Below are 18,502 nucleotides of genomic sequence, written 5' to 3'. Positions count from 1 at the left end.
CAAAAAAAAAGGTGGAGAGCAGAGTTACCTCGAGCCAGAAATCTGCAGTGTCGTGCACAAAGATCACCAGAGTCCCGAGGCGCACGTAGTTGCCACACCAAGAGCCACTCATCAACCCGATGGCTGCCAAGTGATGGACAACGTGAGCCATGAAATCCTGTCGGGGAGAGGCAAGAAAAAAAAAAAAAGAAGAAGAGGTAAAGCCAAGCAAATACAGCCCTTGAGCGTCTCGTCGGCCCCTGAGGGATGCCCTGGCAGCAGGAATCCTGGATGTGTGTGCGGGGGTGCCAGGCACAGACTGATGCTGCCCTCATGTGGCTGCACCTCATCCAGGACCCAGGCGGGGATTTTCCTCGCAAACACTTTCTCTCTGCTCATGGAAAGGGAGGTTTCAGCTACAAAGAAGCACGACCACTTGCCTTCCTTTTGATGTCAATCCCAAGGGTAAATAAGAGAGACCAGTAAAACCCGATCTCAGCCATGTAGTACCAGTACTGGGATGGCAGCAGGGTCTGTAATGAAGACAAGCACAGTTAACTCTGAGAACAGCAAACAGTAAATGCCAAGTGAAATTACTTCTTTTTTCCTTCCCTGACTTCTCCTGCTCCTCTGCTGAGTCTTGCTTAAAAAATTAAACTCAACTGAATCCCTGTTCTGGGCTTCATTAAGAAGGATGTTCTGGGAGCCAAATATTTTAACCTTTGCTCAGCCCAAAATCACAATTTCTGCAGTTCCTCCCCCACCTCTGAATTTTAACATGCTTTTCTCCACGTTTTTGTCAGAGAAGTACATACAGAGTCCTTCTGCATTTAATTACAAACAACTGCAAATAAACCCCCTCCATTTTGGTGAACAATTAACATATTAAATAGTCACACTTCCCACATGTGAAATGTCAGTTATTTATGCTTAAATCTCATGGATTTGCTGGCAGAATGCTGGGCTTGGCTGCTCCCTTGGGTCAAGACATTGCCCAAGTGGCAGGTGTGTACAAGGAGCTGGGAAAAACTCAGCTGGGAGGCAGGATTCCTTTTGTTCCTGGCCCCTGCCTAGGACAGGGATAAGAAGATTTATAAAAATAAGAGTGCCCTGAAGGATTGCAGGGCCTGGAGCAGTGCAGGGGTTCTACACTGAAACTGAGAGCACCCATAACATCTCCAGTGTGCAACTGGTATCCTGGGGTGGGTGGAAATAACCGTGGCCTGGCTGGAGGGGTGAGTTGCAGCATGGGCAGATGCCAGGGAAGCCCTGGAACAGTCAGCAGGACTTCCCAAAAACAAGGCAAGAGGCTCTGGTGCCACACCTCTTCAGGTGGTGCCTGTTGGCAGGGAAAAGGCTGCTGCAGATTGGAAGGGGCAATGGGGAAATACCGGGAATGCCTGGAGGCCGATGGCCAGATCCCAAAAAGCTCACCTGAAACGGGTATCCAACCCACGTCTGCCAGATGTCGTAAAACCAGGGTTTCTGGGGAAGACACAGGATTCAGAGTCTGCTCAGCTCAGCAACAATCACCATCTTAACTCACAGCCTTCACTGCTTAAAATTTCCCCAAGTGGAGCAGGCTAAGAAGCTGCAATCCTGATAACTGTTCTCCACCAGTTTCCAGAGGGATCTCACATCTCAGATTTATTATATTGGTCCCAGGTTTCTGGCTTCCTTTCAGGACACCTGAAATGTTCCAGTTCATCATTTCATCATCCAAAGCAGTGGGTGTGTGTTTTATTACTGCAATTACTCAAGATATGTTGCCACAGTGATTGAATTTGCTGTGTTTACCAGTCACACACTCCACTGGTTCATGATGATAAACAGTGTTTGGGGAGAGGAGCCAGACGAACGTGGACACGCCGGGATCTGTTCCGCTGCTCAGGGGAAGCATTAATGACACCCCAGGCAGGGCTCACACGCTTACAAGCAGCACTCTCCCTGTTATTCCCAACTTCTGACTCAGCAGCAACACCTCAATAAATAGCTGTGACCCCCAAAAATGCTGCCAGAAGAGAGGGTTTATGGCCTCCTCTGAGGAAAACAAGGCCCTGTGATGCGTTTGTAGGTGTTAACAAGGCGTGTTGTAAAACCATCTGCGTGACTTCTTAAAACTTGCCTTACAAATACTGATTACTCATAAATTCCTTTATCACAGAAGGTCAAAAGTTAATTTAAAAATTAAATCTCAGTGCATACTGCAGCCCATCCTCTAGATTATGCACACCAAGGATGTGAACACACAGAGCCACTGAAATCACTGACTCTTTCAATGGGCTTCAAGGAAATCTAGAAATCAGTCCTTATTTTGTTAAAAAGATGGTATCAATCTTTCAGAGAGTTAACTTACATCATACAGAAATATAAATCCAACAATGGAGGATGTCAGATAGAATGAGAAACGCCAGCTGCAAAATTAAAGTGAAAAAAATAGAAACAAAACATTACATTTTGTATAGATATTGTACTGAGCCAGGATTACTGCAAATCATTGTATATCACAGACAATCTTCACATAAATGTGGCCTCATGCTCTACATCAAGGGTTGTCACACATTAACTGTATCTGAATTATTAATATTTAAATACTTAAGCTTTGACTAATTGCTAAGGTAGCAAATTCTTTTACATGATCACAACACAGATATTTGGATTGTGATGACAGCTGTAATTTTCCAGCCAGGCATGATCTGATTAAGAGAATGATCACAAGTGTAACAAATCCCCTAAAAATTCATGTTTGATAACCTCAACCTTTTCCATTGTATCAATCCCTCTAAAATATTCACACAGGACTGAGAACACCCCACAGTTCCCTGACTGCAGAAGGTGTCTCAGCCCACACTTCCCAATCTGACCAGTCACTGTGTGCACCAACAGTGACCTGTTCCAGTCACTGGGTTCATTTCTCTTCATCTCTCAACACCAGCTGTTGACAACAGGGGGATCTTACGAAACTTCAACAACTACTGGATTAGTTTATGTATTATTACAGAGGTCTGAATTAACTATAAACTCCAATCTTTCACTAGGTGTGCCAGAATTTAGCCTGATCTAAGCTTTCTGTGGATTACATGGATATCCAGCAAGGCAGATAAAACTTCCAGGTTTGCACCATGGATCTGCTCTGTCAGCAAAGGGGAAAAAGCTCTTGTGCATCTCAGTGAACTGTGGTGCTGCTTTCCTAGGTGTCAGAGCAGGATACTGTGACTTGGAGCCAGCAGTCCTGTAATGACTCTGGAGCCTGCGTGGGAGGGATTGTCCCTGGGACTGGGTGTGGCTGCAGCCTCAGCCCAAGTGTTCCCACTCCTACCTCTACAGGTGATGGAAAACTCCTTCCTTTCCACTCTTCCCCTTGGCAGGAACAAGCCTGACCTTCCCCCGGGGAGCTCTGCAAGATTAGTAGGAAAATACTGGAGGACTTCACATGCAAAGAAAGGTCGTGACCACAGGGACAGGCACATGGCCCCAAACCTGCTGAGAACTTGTTCTAGAACAAGAGGAGAGCAGCCTCCCAGAAAACCTAAATATGAAAAGGAGAGAGCACCTCAAGAACACTGTACTCACAGATTGAGAGATGTATAAAATGAGATTGTGGTCTCTGGCAAACATTAATGAAGTGCCACAAGAGAGAAGGAGATGAGAACCTGGGTGGTAAAAGCAGCCCCTCCTTCCTGAGCCCCACAGTACCTGGAGGGTGATATCCCAGGTGGAAGAATGAGATGTTCAAAGACTGAGACAGCATTCCATGAGAAAAACAACAAAGGATGAGGCCATGGGATGGCGGAGGCGAGACAAGATGAGGTGTCTCACGCCTGTGAAGGAGCTCGGGAAACAATTATAAAATTGCCACTTGATGCACAGGTGATAAACATTTGGTTTCCTTCTCAACTTTAAAGCATCTTTCCTCAGGTCATTTGGAAATAACTCTGCAGAACACCCACAGCACAGATAGGAAAAATTCAGAGGAAAATAGGAGAGCAAACGGAAGGGGAGAGAGGGACCCACAAGTAATACCTGGCTCAGAGTCAACCAAGACATGCTAGAAAAAACAACCTTGTGGCACAGGACAGACTTTACACAGGGGCTGGTGCTGCCCTCGTGGCTCCTGTTTCACACAAGGGAGGTGTGAGTGGTCCAGTGGATATGGCAGGACTGATTCTGTGTTGGCTGTAAAGTGGTTTTCTGAATCAGACCCAAAGCACAGAGCACCTACAAGGCTGTGCCATTAGTCCCCAGCCCTACAAACATATATTGAACACACTTGGCAATAAAGAGTGCTTCAGATGAACTCATTATACCGCCACACTGCCAGAGCACTACCTCATCTTGCATTTAGCCAAGCTTCTTTATGAATCTGGTGAACAAAACCTAAGGTAAAACTCATCCAAATTCACCAAATTTTACCCAAGTGCCTTTTAAACTCTGAGCTTTGCCACCAGGGAGAGCACTGAACAACAGCCATGCCAAAAGATTTTCTGATTTAACTTCAGGAATCTTTTCTCTTGAGCTGAAGGTAACAACAAAGAACTTAGTAGGGGAAGTTAAAGGCTAGTAAGTCTCTCAATGCAGGGAAAGTTTCATGCAAAGGGCTTTCCAAACCCCAGTGTTGCTCAACTGGGAGCACTAATAGCCTAAGTATAGTTTAGATCTGGCTCATCAGATTTTCCTTGTGATTCAGAAAAATGATCCTGGAGATTGTAGGCTTTCAAAAATTTCAAAATGCTGATAATAATGACTACTAGCGTGGAATAACTCTGTCCCTCGTTTTTTTGCCTAGAGAATTATATTCAATTAAATTCCCTGACAAAGAGCAGAGGAAGGTTCACCAAATTGCACAAGAGAAACCTGTTTGCTTCATTTTCACTCAAGCTGCCAGGCAAGTTTGAATCTCAGTTTTCAGCTGTATGTTACTAGAGACACCCATGGCAGGCAGGTCTTTTAGCAATAGCAGGAAATCTTATTGTCACTTGTGAAACAAAGTTAATTGATCCACAAAACAACAGCAGAAATAAACCTTGGAGACTGGCTTGCCAGGAGAGTTTACTGAAGTCAGACTTCAGAGAGACACACCTCTATCAACTGGATTTATGTCCCACAGAGGGACTAAATCATCATACATTGATTCACACTGCAAATAATCTTGATACTCAGCTTTGAGCTCTGCAGCTGTACTTTTAACCCTGAGTCCTTAAGCTGATCTACAGTAACAGAAGTTCAATATTACAATTAGGTGGATTTTTGCCAGTGTAGTTACACCAGTCAAAACCCAAATACACAGAGCATTTGAGAAGTGTCTTACAGGGGTACAGATAACATCAGTACCCAAGAGGGAGGAGCTACACAAGTAAAGCCACATCCATTTGGGGATTTGCCATTTGCAGGAGATTTTGGACCACACTTTAATCATTTAAAGCGTTCAGGTATGAGGAAGTTCTCGCAGATGTGTGAAAAATCATATGCAAGAGGTTTTGTAAGTCTTTCCATATTCATTACTCTCACTGGCCCACTCATCACTGTGTTTGAGCTCCTGCTTTGCACAGTGTCCCATGATCAAGCTGTGACACCTGTCATTTACTCAGGATGCCACTTTTCCTGCTCTTGACCTCACTTCAGTACACATGATACCATCCCAAAATGACAGCGTGGGCTCATACATAAACCAGAGTAAACATTTTTGTTTCCCTATAATTACTGGCAGACAGGAAAATATTTTCCTATTGCCTGCATATTTTCATCCAGCACTTTGTAGCAGGAGCCTACAAATAAATCCATTATTCCACGAGGAGGAAAACTGTAAAATATTTTCAAGTTTGTTTTTTTTTTTTCCCAGGAGAAACAGTAAACCTAATCTTTTAATCACTGTTTGGAGAAATGCTACCAGATCCTTTCAACTTGTTTGTGCATTCACAAACCAAAGCCCTCATCAGGCAGGCCCAGCTTTCTGGAAACAAGTCCCCCCTTAAAAGGCAGCTGAGGACCTCAAATTATTATTTTTTTTAAACAGTAAAGCACATAATAACCAAAAGCATTGTCTTTTCTTACAAAGCCTCCCGGAATTTCCGAAGGACTGTTGGGATCTCAAGGTTCCGCCGTCTCCTAAACCACTTCTCCACCAAATGGACAGTACAGTTGCACTTCTTGGCAAGGCCTTGAATCTCTGACTGCAAAAAAATGGAACAGTGTCAGCAACAAGATGCACTCCAGTGTCACTTCCATTTATTTTGTAGTTCACAGAACACCTTCCCCAATATCAAAAATATCATCAATATTAAGTCTATATGGGGGTATTTTTGGGTAACACTTGCAGAAACCCTGGATTTATATATGTATATTTCATTTATTTTTATAAATATATAAATACAAAATATAAATTACATATCTTTATTGATATATTTTATTTATTTATACAAATAAAGCAAGCATGAAATGCACAGATCCACAAACTGTGCTACTGTCTTTCTGGTGGCTCCTGAGAGAGTCAGGATTTCAGAGATGCAAATTTTAGTGCTAGACAAGAGGTTGGGCTGGAGGGGGAAGTGCCTTGTACCAACACGTGTGGACACTGTATCTAATATCTTACCTAATTATAAATAATTATTTGTTTATATTTAAATGGGCTTCACAGATGAAACGTGGCCTGGAATTCAGGTGACCTGAGCTCTGTTCTTAAAGCCAATGCACCTCCATGGTGCAGAGCAAATCAGTGTCTCTCAGTGAGCAGGATCCAGACTGCCTCCCTTCAACTCCTAAAATAAATCAGGGGTGAAGCACGGCCTGGAAGTGCCACGGGAATGCCACGCTCAGTGTCTCTGCACCATGTGCTCAGAGGTGAGGCAGCCCTGCTGCACAGCCAGCCCAGCACGTGCTCTGACTCCTGCACTCCAGGGTGCTCAGGGCCCCACGTGCAGCAGAGCCTGGGGGCTTCCTCCCTCTCCTCCATCCCCACGTGTGGGAGGTGTGGGATGACCCCCCCAGGGGCTCAGAGATAGTGTTTGGCTCATCCCTGGGGAGGTTCTTTCCTCACAAGGCCAGTATCCAAATAGTGGGTGGCAGCAGCAGTGCCTCCACCAAGATGAGTCCAGTTCAGTTGGTCTCCTACCCTCAGGGAAACCTCTGGAATGTGAGCTACTAAGGCACCTCAGCTGCTGGGGAGGGCAGGAGTGCCAACAGCCTGTGTCCAGCCCATCCTGCCGGCTGGGGAGCTCTCCACTTGCCACGCAGGAATATCAACTTTGTGTCAACAAACAACAGAGACCAAATGCCCTCAACTGCCAGCCAGGCCTCTGCAGGCTTTCCCAGGCACACTGATCCCCAAGCTGGACACCAAAGGAGGCAGCCTGGATCCTTCCCATGCACTCATGAGTATAAAATGCTGTGCTTCCTTTCAGAGATCCATTGTCAAACTGTCCCATGCAGAAGGAAAGGGTGAAACAGAGACCGGGATACTTGACCAGACAGAGAAGAGCTCATATGTGAACACCAATACACCTATTCCTGATGATTATCAGACAAAAGACACAATAAAAGAATGGCAGAGTTAGAGATAGAATGCAAAGTTCCATGTATCAATAATTATTAACATCCCTCATTACTAGAAAGCACGTATTTCCTTTCCAAACCAGTGTAGGAGCACTGCAGTCGTTTGGGAACTGGAGTCAGGTCAGTGAACGTTCCGAGGCTGCACTTCCCATCAGCAATCAAGTTGCCTCATTTTTGGGGATGACAAACATTGGCTATTCTTTTTTTTCCCCTTGTTCAATTTTCAAAACAAACAGCAAGGTAATAGAAGGATTGCTTTTCTTTCTCACATAAGCCTGGAGTAAGTGTGCAGCAATGTAAGGGATCAAAAGGCTTCCATGCCAGCATTCCAACATTATTGCTTGCAATAAACATGGTACCACTTTCCAACAACAGATATCAGCTGATGTTTTCTCCAGGCAGAAATGAGTTAAAGATAGAACACTGCTCTTCACTGGAAGTATTATTAACAGTGTAATCTAGAACAGCATGCCAGAAATTTAAACATCTTAAATGTATTTTCTGTTTCGGATGCCATAAACCCGTGTCAGCAGAACAGCAACGAAAACCCAAATAAATTAAGTCATCTGTCAATCAGCTGGAACTCATCCCATGATGTCATTGCTGATAGCTGATTGAAACAGTAAGAGGGGGATTTTCCAAGAGCAAACCCAGTTTAAAAGAATGAGGATCCTTACTTGGGATGGATGTCTTGAGCACTCCCGGAAATAACTCTCTAAAACAGGATTAGGCTGTGGCTTCACACGTCTTACATTCTTTATACCCAAGGCTTTTGCCAGAGGAATGGCAACATATCTGAAAAGACACACCATAAAAAACTTCAGAAATACAACACAGTTACAAGCCCTTGGCTGTTCTCATGCCAGGATCTGAAGAAAATAGATCTGATGCAATTTAATCTGCTCTGGGAGAGGAAGGGATCTCCCTACAGCTAATCCCAAGAGGGAACCACGGCACATCAGCAGTTACACAACAAAGCAGACCCAGGGACTCCAGTTTGTGGCCATGAAATGATATACAACTAAAGGGAAGGAAAGGACACAAAAGTCAGGATGTGTTCTTCGGAGCCATGCTGGAGTTCAGCAACAGTTAAGGGAGAGTGCCACGAGATCAGAGCTCTCCGTGCGGGCTCCAGGAGTGCTACTGGGCTGCTTTCCCTGGTGGCAAAGTCACTGGGAATGCACTTCACGGGGCCACCCCTGCACATGGCCATTCCCTGAGGCTGAAGGCTTCTCTTTCTCCGCCTTTTTCCAACCCAAACCGTTGCAGGGTGTGCCAGGGGCTTCTCCCTTCTGCTTGGGCAGAACTTTCTGAAAAAGCCCTGCTGATATCAGCAATTGATTCCTCATTACTCATAGCCAGGGCCAGTTTTCCCTGGATTCCCTGCAGCCAGATGTGTGGGCTAATTATCCACACCAGTGAGACACATTTGGGCAAGCCTTTACTCGGGAGACACTGGGAATGGTTAGAAACATATGATCCAAATTACTTTAGACTGCCAACATGAGTGATCTTATCTGCTCCTGTTTTAAGTCTGTCCAACTTACGACATTCCGAATTTCCTCATTCTATCCTGAAATAATTATAAAAACCTACTAATCACATTCTTTAGGGGAAAAAAAAAATAGAAAAAAAGGAAATACTCACAAAAAAAGGCACAAATAAGTAAGTCAAAGCACTGCAAATCTTAAAAAAATTGTAGCTATCTTCTGTGGAGTCAACCCCTGCCTGTCCCCTAAGATTGCAGCTGCAGAAGCAATCCCTCTTTCAGTGCCAAAGTGAGGGGGAAAAAAAGGAATCAGCTTTACTAGATCTGCATAAAATGTTCACATGAAACTTTGAGACCCCTCCAGCCTGCTTAGCTTGGCCACAGATGGACACCTGGGATCCATCAGCCTCACACAAATGTTCTGGGGCAGCACCAAACCAGAGGAGAGGTTTGGTTGGGAAGACAAATACCTTCCCCCTTCCACCAACGGAGAGAAAGGAAACCCTAAGAGTTTAGAATTAATGGTATCTCTAACAAAAGGAGATAGAAGTATCCAAACACTGTTCTAAGAAAGTGAGATAGAAATATTTTCCTTCTAGATTGGAGCACAGCCACCTATTCCTAACAGTGGAAACATTTCCCAGTTTTTCACCTGCCATATTATCTGTACCAGATCTTCCTAGCAAACCACCAACTAATCCTCCTTCAAAAAACATAAGAACATTGATCTAAAGATATTTTTAGCATTAATGAGGATTAACCTTAGCATCAAATTGCATTTCTGTCTCTTACCTTTCACAGAAGAATCGGATAATCAGCAATACAAAAGCATATGGAATTGTGGCATATAACTGATGTGGTTTGGGAAAGACAAGGCCATCCCGGTCTACAAAATCTGCCCATGTACAATTGATTGGCATCCAGATATTCTCCCACCAGAACCAGCTGTTGAGTGTCTTTAATATGTAGGCCATGCTATGTTAAAAAAAAAAAAAATAAATTGAATTTATTCTTCATGTACTAAAAAGAAAATGCATGAAATAAAATATATTGTTGTGTAGAGCCAGTGAAGTCAGTTTGCTTGGGGAAAAAATAAAACCACAGAGGAAGATGAAACTCTTTCAGTGGGATCATAACCCAGCAGAAGATGAAATAATAGAGCTGAATTCTGAGTTGGTATAAACCAATGCAGGCCTTTGAAATCTGCAGGGGGGGAGGTAATCTGGGGTCTCATTTCAGCCACTCACACTGGACTGCTTAGTACCTGCTCAAATTTGCAATAACAATTTATAATCTATCACACCAATACTAATGAGAACTGATCTTCCCCTGGCTGCCTTCACAGATTAAATATAACAGGGTGGAAGAGTGGAAAAGAAATGAGAAAGTACAGGGGGAACTCAATTCTGTAATAATAAGGACATTTTGCTGTTCCATTACCACTGTTTAATATGCTAATGGCCATATATCCTGAATTTGCAGACACCTGTGCAAAGGAACAAGCAGAAAAAAAATACAGTGCACAGCAAGTTTTTCTGGGAATTGTAGGCAGTACCATGATTTAACTGTGATCAGAACAAAATGTCTAAAACCAGTTCTGGAAGGAAAAAAAAAGGATTTCACTTCAACAAAAATATTTCATTCTTGTAAAAGTCTCATTTTTAGCCTCTGCATTCAAAATTATGTATTTAGAAATTTCTGTTCTCACTCATTTAGCTGTAAGGACTTCACAGTACAAACATGTTATATATCCTATAAAAACAGGATCATCCTAACACTGAAGAAAAATAGAAGTTACAGTAATGTTTTCCATAAGGCTGAAATACACCATTTTTCTATCATTTCAGAGAATAATAAATTTAAATAAATTTTTCCATACTAAGATTTTCTGTAAACCAGGAAAAACATAAGGAAATAGCTGATACCATTGAACCACAGATCTGATGAGGAAACAGCTGAGCTGGGAGGATTTCAAACAGGTCTCCTCCCAGCATCCCACTGGAAGATCGAACAGCAATATCTTTGTAGGGGATCAAGTGATAAGATCAAATCATGCTGAGGTCAGACAGTAGTTCAGACTTTTTCCTGTCCCTCCATATCTGAGCAGGGGCCACAGGACTTCAGTTGTGCCTGGAGCTGGGTCAGGACACGGTGCTCGGTGCACCACCCTGGCATTCCGGATCTGGAATGGATCCCACTTTAATGTACAGCCAAATGAACCATTGCTGGCCTTTAGGAAGGACACTGAGGTGCTGGAGTGTGTTCAAAGAAGTCCTGTGAGGAGCAGCTGAGGGAGCTGGGGGGGCTCAGCCTGGAGAGGAGGAGGCTCAGGGGAGACCTCATCACTCTACAACTCCCTGACAGGAGGGGGGAGCCAGGTGGGGGGCAGGTTCTTCTGCCAGGCAACCAGCAGTAGGACAAGAGGACACAGCCTTAAACTGCACCAGGGGAGGTTTAGGTTGGACATCAGGAAGAAATTCTTTACAGAGAGAGTGATCAGCCATTGGAATGGGCTGCCCAGGGAGGGGGTGGAGTCACCACGCCTGGAGGTGTTTAAGGACAGACTGGATGTGGCATCAGTGCCATGGGCTGGGTGACAAGGTGGTGTTGGGTCACACGTTGGAGTCAATGATCTCAGAGGTCTTTTCCGACCCAGTTCATTCTGTGATTCTGTTTCCACTAAGCTGGAGCCTTGCAGCAGGTCTGGGAAACTGTGACCTGGACCCACCAAACAGCCACTGTGGATCCATTTCCTGGCCAAGCCCAGTAGTCAGAACTAAGCCATTAATTACTCACCATTTAATCTTTTTAAACACCAAATGGGGACAGTAAAAACCTTCCCAATAAATCATGTGTGTAGAACCAACTGCGAAAATAAAGGAGGGAGAAATCACAGTTGTTCCCCCACTCAGACTTTATACGCCAAGTTTCAGCCTAGAGCAAGTTTTTACTGCTGGATTATAAACTCCTGGAAGTGGGGATTTATCCCGGGGCTGCTCCCAGACCCTTAACAACAGCTCACAGGCGCCATCAGAGTGAAGCAGGGCTTTGAAACAGGACATTTGGGTCAGACAGAAAGGCTGGCAGACAAACTGCCCTGGAAGACCAGGGGAGAGACTCATTACACAGCTCTGCTTCCTAATATATCTATATTTTTTAACTAGACTGTACACTGCAAACTACCACAAACTGTAATAAAAATAGGCCAGTCTGCTACAGCACAGTGGAAAGAGCACTCCCAGTTGGATTGTGGGGAGGTGGGTTGGGACAGAACATGCACCCAAAACCTTAGAAAAACCCAGCAGTGCATATTTTCATATTGGATTCCTGGGATCTCACCAGCTCATGTTTTCCTTCCACACACGGATGCCTCACCATATATTACCTCTTAAACTCGTTAATATAGCACTATTAAACTAAGCTCATAAGCACAAGCTTGATCTTAAAATTTAAGGGAATTCTGGGATTTGAGGTCTGCTCTGGAGTTCACAGATTCAGGAGAGATCCTTCCCCACAAACACCAAATGACTCACTGAAAGGTGGGTTCTCTGAAACTCTTCCTTCTGTAAATCCTGTACTTGTACCAGGACTTGCCTGGCACATGGAGGGGGGGTCAGACCATCCCTGGTGAACACTGTCCAAGTAACTCCTAGAAAACTGTTGATGAGATTCCAAATCTGTCTGCAGCCTATTCTTAAGTTTCATTACCCTTAAATTGGATGTTTTCACTGCAGCAAATCAGGCCATTCCCCAGGAAATCTTACATATTCCCATCTCCATAACAGCAGCTGTTAAGTAGTTGGGCTGTTTTCCTGTCTCCCTTCAGGTCCCATGATGAGGTTCCTGGAGCACCTGGAAGGTGGGGAACACCAGTGGCCACCAGTTCCAGGTAGGGATCAGGCTGCAGATACCAAATTTCAAAAGCAGCTCATCTTTTTAGCTTGCATGAAGTGTCACAAGTTGCTCTGCTGCTTCCAAAGAATGGGCACTGGAGGAAAAGGCCCAGCTTGGCCTCATTTGGGACCAGCTCTAACAAGAAGCTTTAAAGCCAACCCAGCCTGAACCTCCTATTGCTGGTGCTGAGCTCAGAGCTTTTCCTTGGAGCTTGTAGCAGCACCAACAATCAGGAGTGAGAAATTACAACAGCAGGTGACTCATATTCTACCCAGCCAAGGCTGAAAAAAACCTCTGCCTCTTCCCAGATCCCAATCCATGCACCAGCACTGCCAGGATTCATTGACAAAACTGGAATTGTTGCTCTAGAAGGGGCTAAAATTCAGTCTAACAATAAAATGAAGATATTTTAGAAAACTGAGGTTCCTCTGCATCTCAGGAATTAAATACTCCAAGTAAAGAAATCTAATCACCTTGCTATGGAAGGATCTCCTCTGTAGCCTAATCTAGTTTTAAATGGGTTAGTGCAAAACAGGAAAATCAGGAATGATTGCTTCAGGAACTGCATCCTTTATAATTAAAGAAAAGCCTACACACTTGGGAAGTACCAATGTGAAGTTTCTTTCAAAGCCCTGTTTCTTGAATCCTTGATATATTGGATAAAAGAACCCAAAAACCTGATTTTTAACACCATTAAGCAAAAGAAAAAAAAGGGTATATTTGGGTTTGACAAAAGCTATGTGGCTGCATTTTGCAAAACAAATTCAGGAGCTGAAGTGAAATTTCTGGCTGCTGCAGTCTGAGGAATTAATAAAAGAAACAAAGCCAAAGCTTTGATTGTATTCTCTGCACAAAAGCTCTTGCGTGCAAAAACTGCATTTCCAAAGCCAGACTAAGAGAAGGTGATAGCCAGGTTTGCAGGATGTGTTGGGAGCATTTTCTATCCTTATTTACTGAATAAATTAGAAAAAACACAATGGATCAACAACACGAACGTGCAAGTGAAAGAAACCTTAATTTTTAAGCATCTTATCAGTCTACTCTGTGGGTCCAGAGCTGTAACAGGGAAAGAATGTAATCAGCAAAAAGCAAGAATAACATAATTCTCCTATTTCACTCATAATTTGGCAGAACTGGTAAAGCTGCTGCAGTGACTGTTGGGAAAAAAAAAAAAATCAAGTCTCTCAGATATCAAGAGATAGCAAAGCTGTTCCGGGCTGTTAATCATCAACACTAAACAGAAGTGTAAAAGAGTAAATAAAAATCAGATGCACCATACCATGACTTTGTTTTGGGCTTTGCTGGAGACTCAGAAATATATCCAAGAGTAACCACACAAGTTTTAGCAGCAGATCAGTGTTTTGCTACAGACATTCATGTTCACCATGGAACAGGTGGACGGATGTGGGTCCTGCATGTTGGGCCGTGTGGTTTGGGGAGGAAAGAGCTGAAGGAAGGATGTTGGATGGATGCTGCCATCCCTTCCCATGTTGTCTTCCCAAATGTGCAAACGTGATTCCGGTTGGATTCTGCACAACCTGAGCCTGACATCTCCCCCAGTCCACAAATCCCACCGGCGGCAGCCGGGAATAAAGGAGCTGTTGGACCTGGAGGTTCTTCTGGTGAAACCCTGAAGTGAAACCCTGGAGAGCTCCATCCACATAAAGCAGCTGAATTAAGACTGCTGCAAGACCTTTAACTTCACATTTACTCCCTCACTTGTACAAATCTCAGCTGTAAACAGTTTAAGTGCCCAGTTATGGGGCAATTACAGCATTTTGCTTCTTTTACTGCTCCTTCTCATTACCTTGTAACTCGGGTACTACCGTGAGCAGGCTAAAACAGCACTTTGAATAAATCTCAATTAAGGTGGCAAGTGAGTTTTCTATTTTTTTCCCTGTTCTCTAGGGAAAAAAAATACTAAAAAAAGTGAACCAGACTTCTTTGAAATGAATCATTTTCTGGGTGAAAGTTCCCATGCTGTCTCTACTTAAAGGTAAATCATTTTTGAGCAGCTGAAATGGTTTTAGCTGACAGTAGGCTGCTGAGGAAAGTGAAATACAGTTCTCTCACTATACAATTACAGTGCAAACTATGTCCACTTTTAAGCTTTAAAAATCCATAACATGGACAGAGTGGAATAAAAAGCTGTGAAATAACTCAAATATCTACAATAATTTTGAGATGAAAGTAGTCATTGGAAAAAAACCAAACCCTATCCAAAGTACAGGTTCTTAATAGACACTTAATTCATGAAAAGTTTGGACAAACCTAAAGGAACAACACTTGACGCTTTAAGAACTTGGTAACCACTTGTCAGAATGCAGGGAAAAATCTTTTAAATTATGACACTTTTCTTCAAATTATTACTATTAGGGAAAGATGCAAAAGGGATTATTTTTTTTTTGTAGCTTAACAATGTTCTATTTGAAATAAAAACCTGAAGTGCAGCTTAAAGTGCTGTTTTATAATGGAGATTTTCCCAGAACTGTGACTCTTCATGGGCACTTATTTAAAGTAAGAAGTAAGGGCAGAGAAGAATTGAGTGGCACAGGGGTACAGAGTGATCAGGATAAGTGCATTATTAGAAGTACAGCAGCACCATAAAATATGAGAAAACAGTAGAATAGTGAGTAACTAAGAGAGACCTCAGGGTGCAGAGGCTTCTCCACCATCGGTGGATGACTCAAGGTTTTAAATTAGGCTTTGGAAGGCAGGAAGGGGACAGGGCTGGTGCATCTGTGCTCTGGAAAACTCTATTTGCAGCTTCCTGAAACAGAACTTTCAAGAATAACACACACTTGGACACTGATGGTCTCTACACCCCCTGACCCAGCAGATACCCCAAGGCTGGTGAGCTCCACTGTTCCCAGCTCTCCTCCTGGTTATCCCCCTTCCTTTGCAGCTTAACCTGCCCAGACACTCCCCACCCACAAACCCGACTGGAGGAGGAGCCAGAACAGAACTGGTCTTTCATTATTTCAACCACTCTGACATCCTTTTCATGTCCTAACAAATGCAAGGGAGATCTTGAGTTAAATGTGCACCAGCAAAGCCTCTTCATCAGCAGTGGCACCCTAGGTGAAGGGCTGAGCCAGGAAGGTAGTGAAAAATAGAAATACACTGCAAAAAGTGAGAGGAAAATGTGACTGGGGCTGCTCCAGCTGAATGTTGTAGCATTACTGTGAAGTAACCCTTTCTGGCACTTGTTTAGATGTGTTATTTATAGCACTAGCTTCTTCAGATCCTCAACAGGTAAGTCTTACAGAAAAAAAACAAAACCTCTGTTAAACTGAATTTCTTAAAGAACGTTTTGTTTTTCTTCGCATTTTACAGAACAAAATTAGAGCTACCTTTTTTAAGCACCTTAAATTCAACGTTTTTTCTTCCACATTATCACATCTATTTCATTAATTAACACTTTTTCCTTGTTAATAAATATTCCTCCCTTCCAGTTCAGAAAGAAGTGCTCTTACAAGCACTTAACAGGATAATGATACAAGAAGTAGAAAAGCAAAACTGCTACTGTAACCTGTATTACCTTTTTTTTTTCCCAACAAAAAGCAGTTCTCATAGGTTGGAATACTTAGTGGCAACATATAAATCTCATTAAGGCCACCCCATTCTTTACCTGAAGATGATATACTCTAATAAAACAGTGTTAGATACCAGCACATGCTGACAATTCAGAGCAGAGCCTGATGTAACGAGAGGGGAAAACCCCAACCCAACAAAACCTACTAGAACAGGAAAAAAGGAAAGGAAAAAAGAATTCCTACCTTTATGATGTTGCAGCCAAAGAGACCATAAGCACATTAGCAGGGAAGAGGCATCACACTCCCTACTCTGACCGAGGTAAACACGCCCTATCTCCAGAACCCTTTCAAATTCCTCCCAGACCCACCCAGCAAAGCTGCGCTTCAAGATTTCTGACTGAGGGCAATTCCTGATGTCATCCCCATCCACTCCTGAAACCCGGGAGCAGCAGAGCCTCCCTGCCTTCCCTGCTGCTCCTTTCAACACGGAGAGATGAAGAAATGTTTGAAGCCACGTGGTGTTTTGTTGCAGGATGAGAATTTGTCTCACCTTGTGTTGCTCCACACGCGCTCCGGGAGGATGCGGCGCCTCTGAGGGGGCAGGAAACGCCGAACGCAGCCCTTCACTCTGACAGCCTTTAGAGGTATTATTAGATGAAGAGTGGGGTTTCAAATAAAGGTAGAGAGATTTCTGCTCCTATTGACCAGTCTCAGCAATATTTCCAGCCTCAATCCACTGAATGTTTTACAAGTGTTCCAGTTCCTCAGAAGATATAAAATGGAATTTCCGAGGGAAGCACACACTGAGTGTTTGGTTACAGATCCCATATAAACACATCAGTTTTACTTTAACCTATGTGATTTTTAATTTTTTTTTTTTTAATTCCATGACTAAGGAATCAGGATGAAAGTCACCCCTCAGCAGCTCTCAACAATTTCAAATCCTAAATAACAGCTTTCAGGAGGGTTGGCATTACTTTGCATTCTGGTGGGCAGAATATTGTTGGAAAGGGAGAAGAAAACCTCTTATTAGCCCTTTCTTCCTGCTCTGCAGTCAGCAAACATCAACCCATGACATGGGAGCACAAGAACAGAAGAAACATGGAACAGTAACCGATAATGCTCCCAGCCTTCACTGGTCTGGGCTCCAAGACTTCCTAAACCACAGATGGTGTCTATGGAAATAACTCTGGAGAGTATCCCCCCCCAAGGCCTTCATTTCCACAACTCCTTTGGAGCACATTGAGACTTTCATTTCAATCTATAAGCCTGCAGTGAAAGGAGATGTGTGACCCAGGCAATATTTGGATCCTGTTCATTTATTTCCCCCCAGAGAAAAGTGTGGGTTTGCTCACACAGGTTTATTTTTTTCTTTGAGGTTTTGTATCTTGCAGCTACTGCAGGTCTTTGGTCCTTCCATAAAACTGGGAGCAGTATTCAATCACCTGATGCACCAGAGAAGCATTAAACATGAAGGATTATTTCAGAAAGGAGTATGGCTTTGCTGTTGCTTTAAATGATCTCCATAATTTCCCACATCTGAACAAACCACTGCTGTGAACCAAGCAGAGGATTTAGGAACCCTCTGCCAATTAGGAAAGCCTAGAGCAAGCTGATTCATATATCACTTGGCTAATCCTGTGCCAGTAATGGAATAGCCAACTGGCAGCAACACCTTTCTTATGCCTAAATCCACAATTTCTTCACTGTTACAGTAAACAGCAAAAAACAAGTTTGTTTGACTGGAGCAAGTGTGGGACAGCTACCAAAAAAAAATAAATGGGAAAACACGTTCATCCTTTCTGAGGAGCATTTGTTGGGTAGCACTCACCACCTATGAAGGAGGCTATTACAAGATTAAAGATACTACATGGTAAATGCCAAGCTAACCATACCCTCTTGATCAAAGTGCCCACTGCCCTGGCAATTACCACTGCACTTTCATAGTGCTCAACCTTCAGGTATCTTCAATTTGAATGCTGCAAAAAAAAAAAAAAAAATGACATGAAACAAAAAACCACCTTAGTCTGTACATCTCCATGAGAAAATTTAAAAA

The 18,502-nt window shown here is 43.3% G+C and overlaps 1 protein-coding gene across 7 annotated transcripts in view; it reads right to left on the bottom strand.

Annotated features, from left to right (window-relative positions):
* The window catches only part of CERS3 (ceramide synthase 3), a 45,094-nt gene that overhangs the window by 20,592 nt on the left and 6,000 nt on the right, over window positions 1-18,502 (bottom strand). Inside the window, exons 1-8 of one of the 7 annotated variants that reach the window (XM_039389152.1) lie at window positions 18,342-18,421; window positions 9,809-9,991; window positions 8,205-8,322; window positions 6,031-6,149; window positions 2,336-2,393; window positions 1,414-1,464; window positions 420-512; window positions 29-157 (exon numbers count right to left, since the gene is read on the bottom strand). In XM_039389152.1, coding sequence (XP_039245086.1) covers window positions 29-157; window positions 420-512; window positions 1,414-1,464; window positions 2,336-2,393; window positions 6,031-6,149; window positions 8,205-8,322; window positions 9,809-9,990 — 750 coding nt within the window. In that variant the 5' untranslated portion in view covers window position 9,991; window positions 18,342-18,421. Of the gene's footprint in view, window positions 1-28; window positions 158-419; window positions 513-1,413; window positions 1,465-2,335; window positions 2,394-6,030; window positions 6,150-8,204; window positions 8,323-9,808; window positions 9,992-11,812; window positions 13,636-16,451; window positions 16,519-16,541; window positions 16,792-16,996; window positions 17,063-18,341; window positions 18,422-18,502 lie in introns of those variants that run through there. The other 6 variants (XM_027714723.2, XM_027714720.2, XM_027714719.2 and 3 more) reach the window with 6 other exon arrangements.

Source organism: Pipra filicauda, unplaced genomic scaffold, assembly GCF_003945595.2.
Source record: "Pipra filicauda isolate LSUMZ 115617 unplaced genomic scaffold, ASM394559v2 scaffold70_size2993248_pilon, whole genome shotgun sequence".
Classification (NCBI taxonomy): Eukaryota; Metazoa; Chordata; class Aves; order Passeriformes; family Pipridae; genus Pipra; species Pipra filicauda.
Note: the sequence above shows the minus strand (reverse complement) of the source record. Positions and strands in the feature narration are given on the sequence as shown.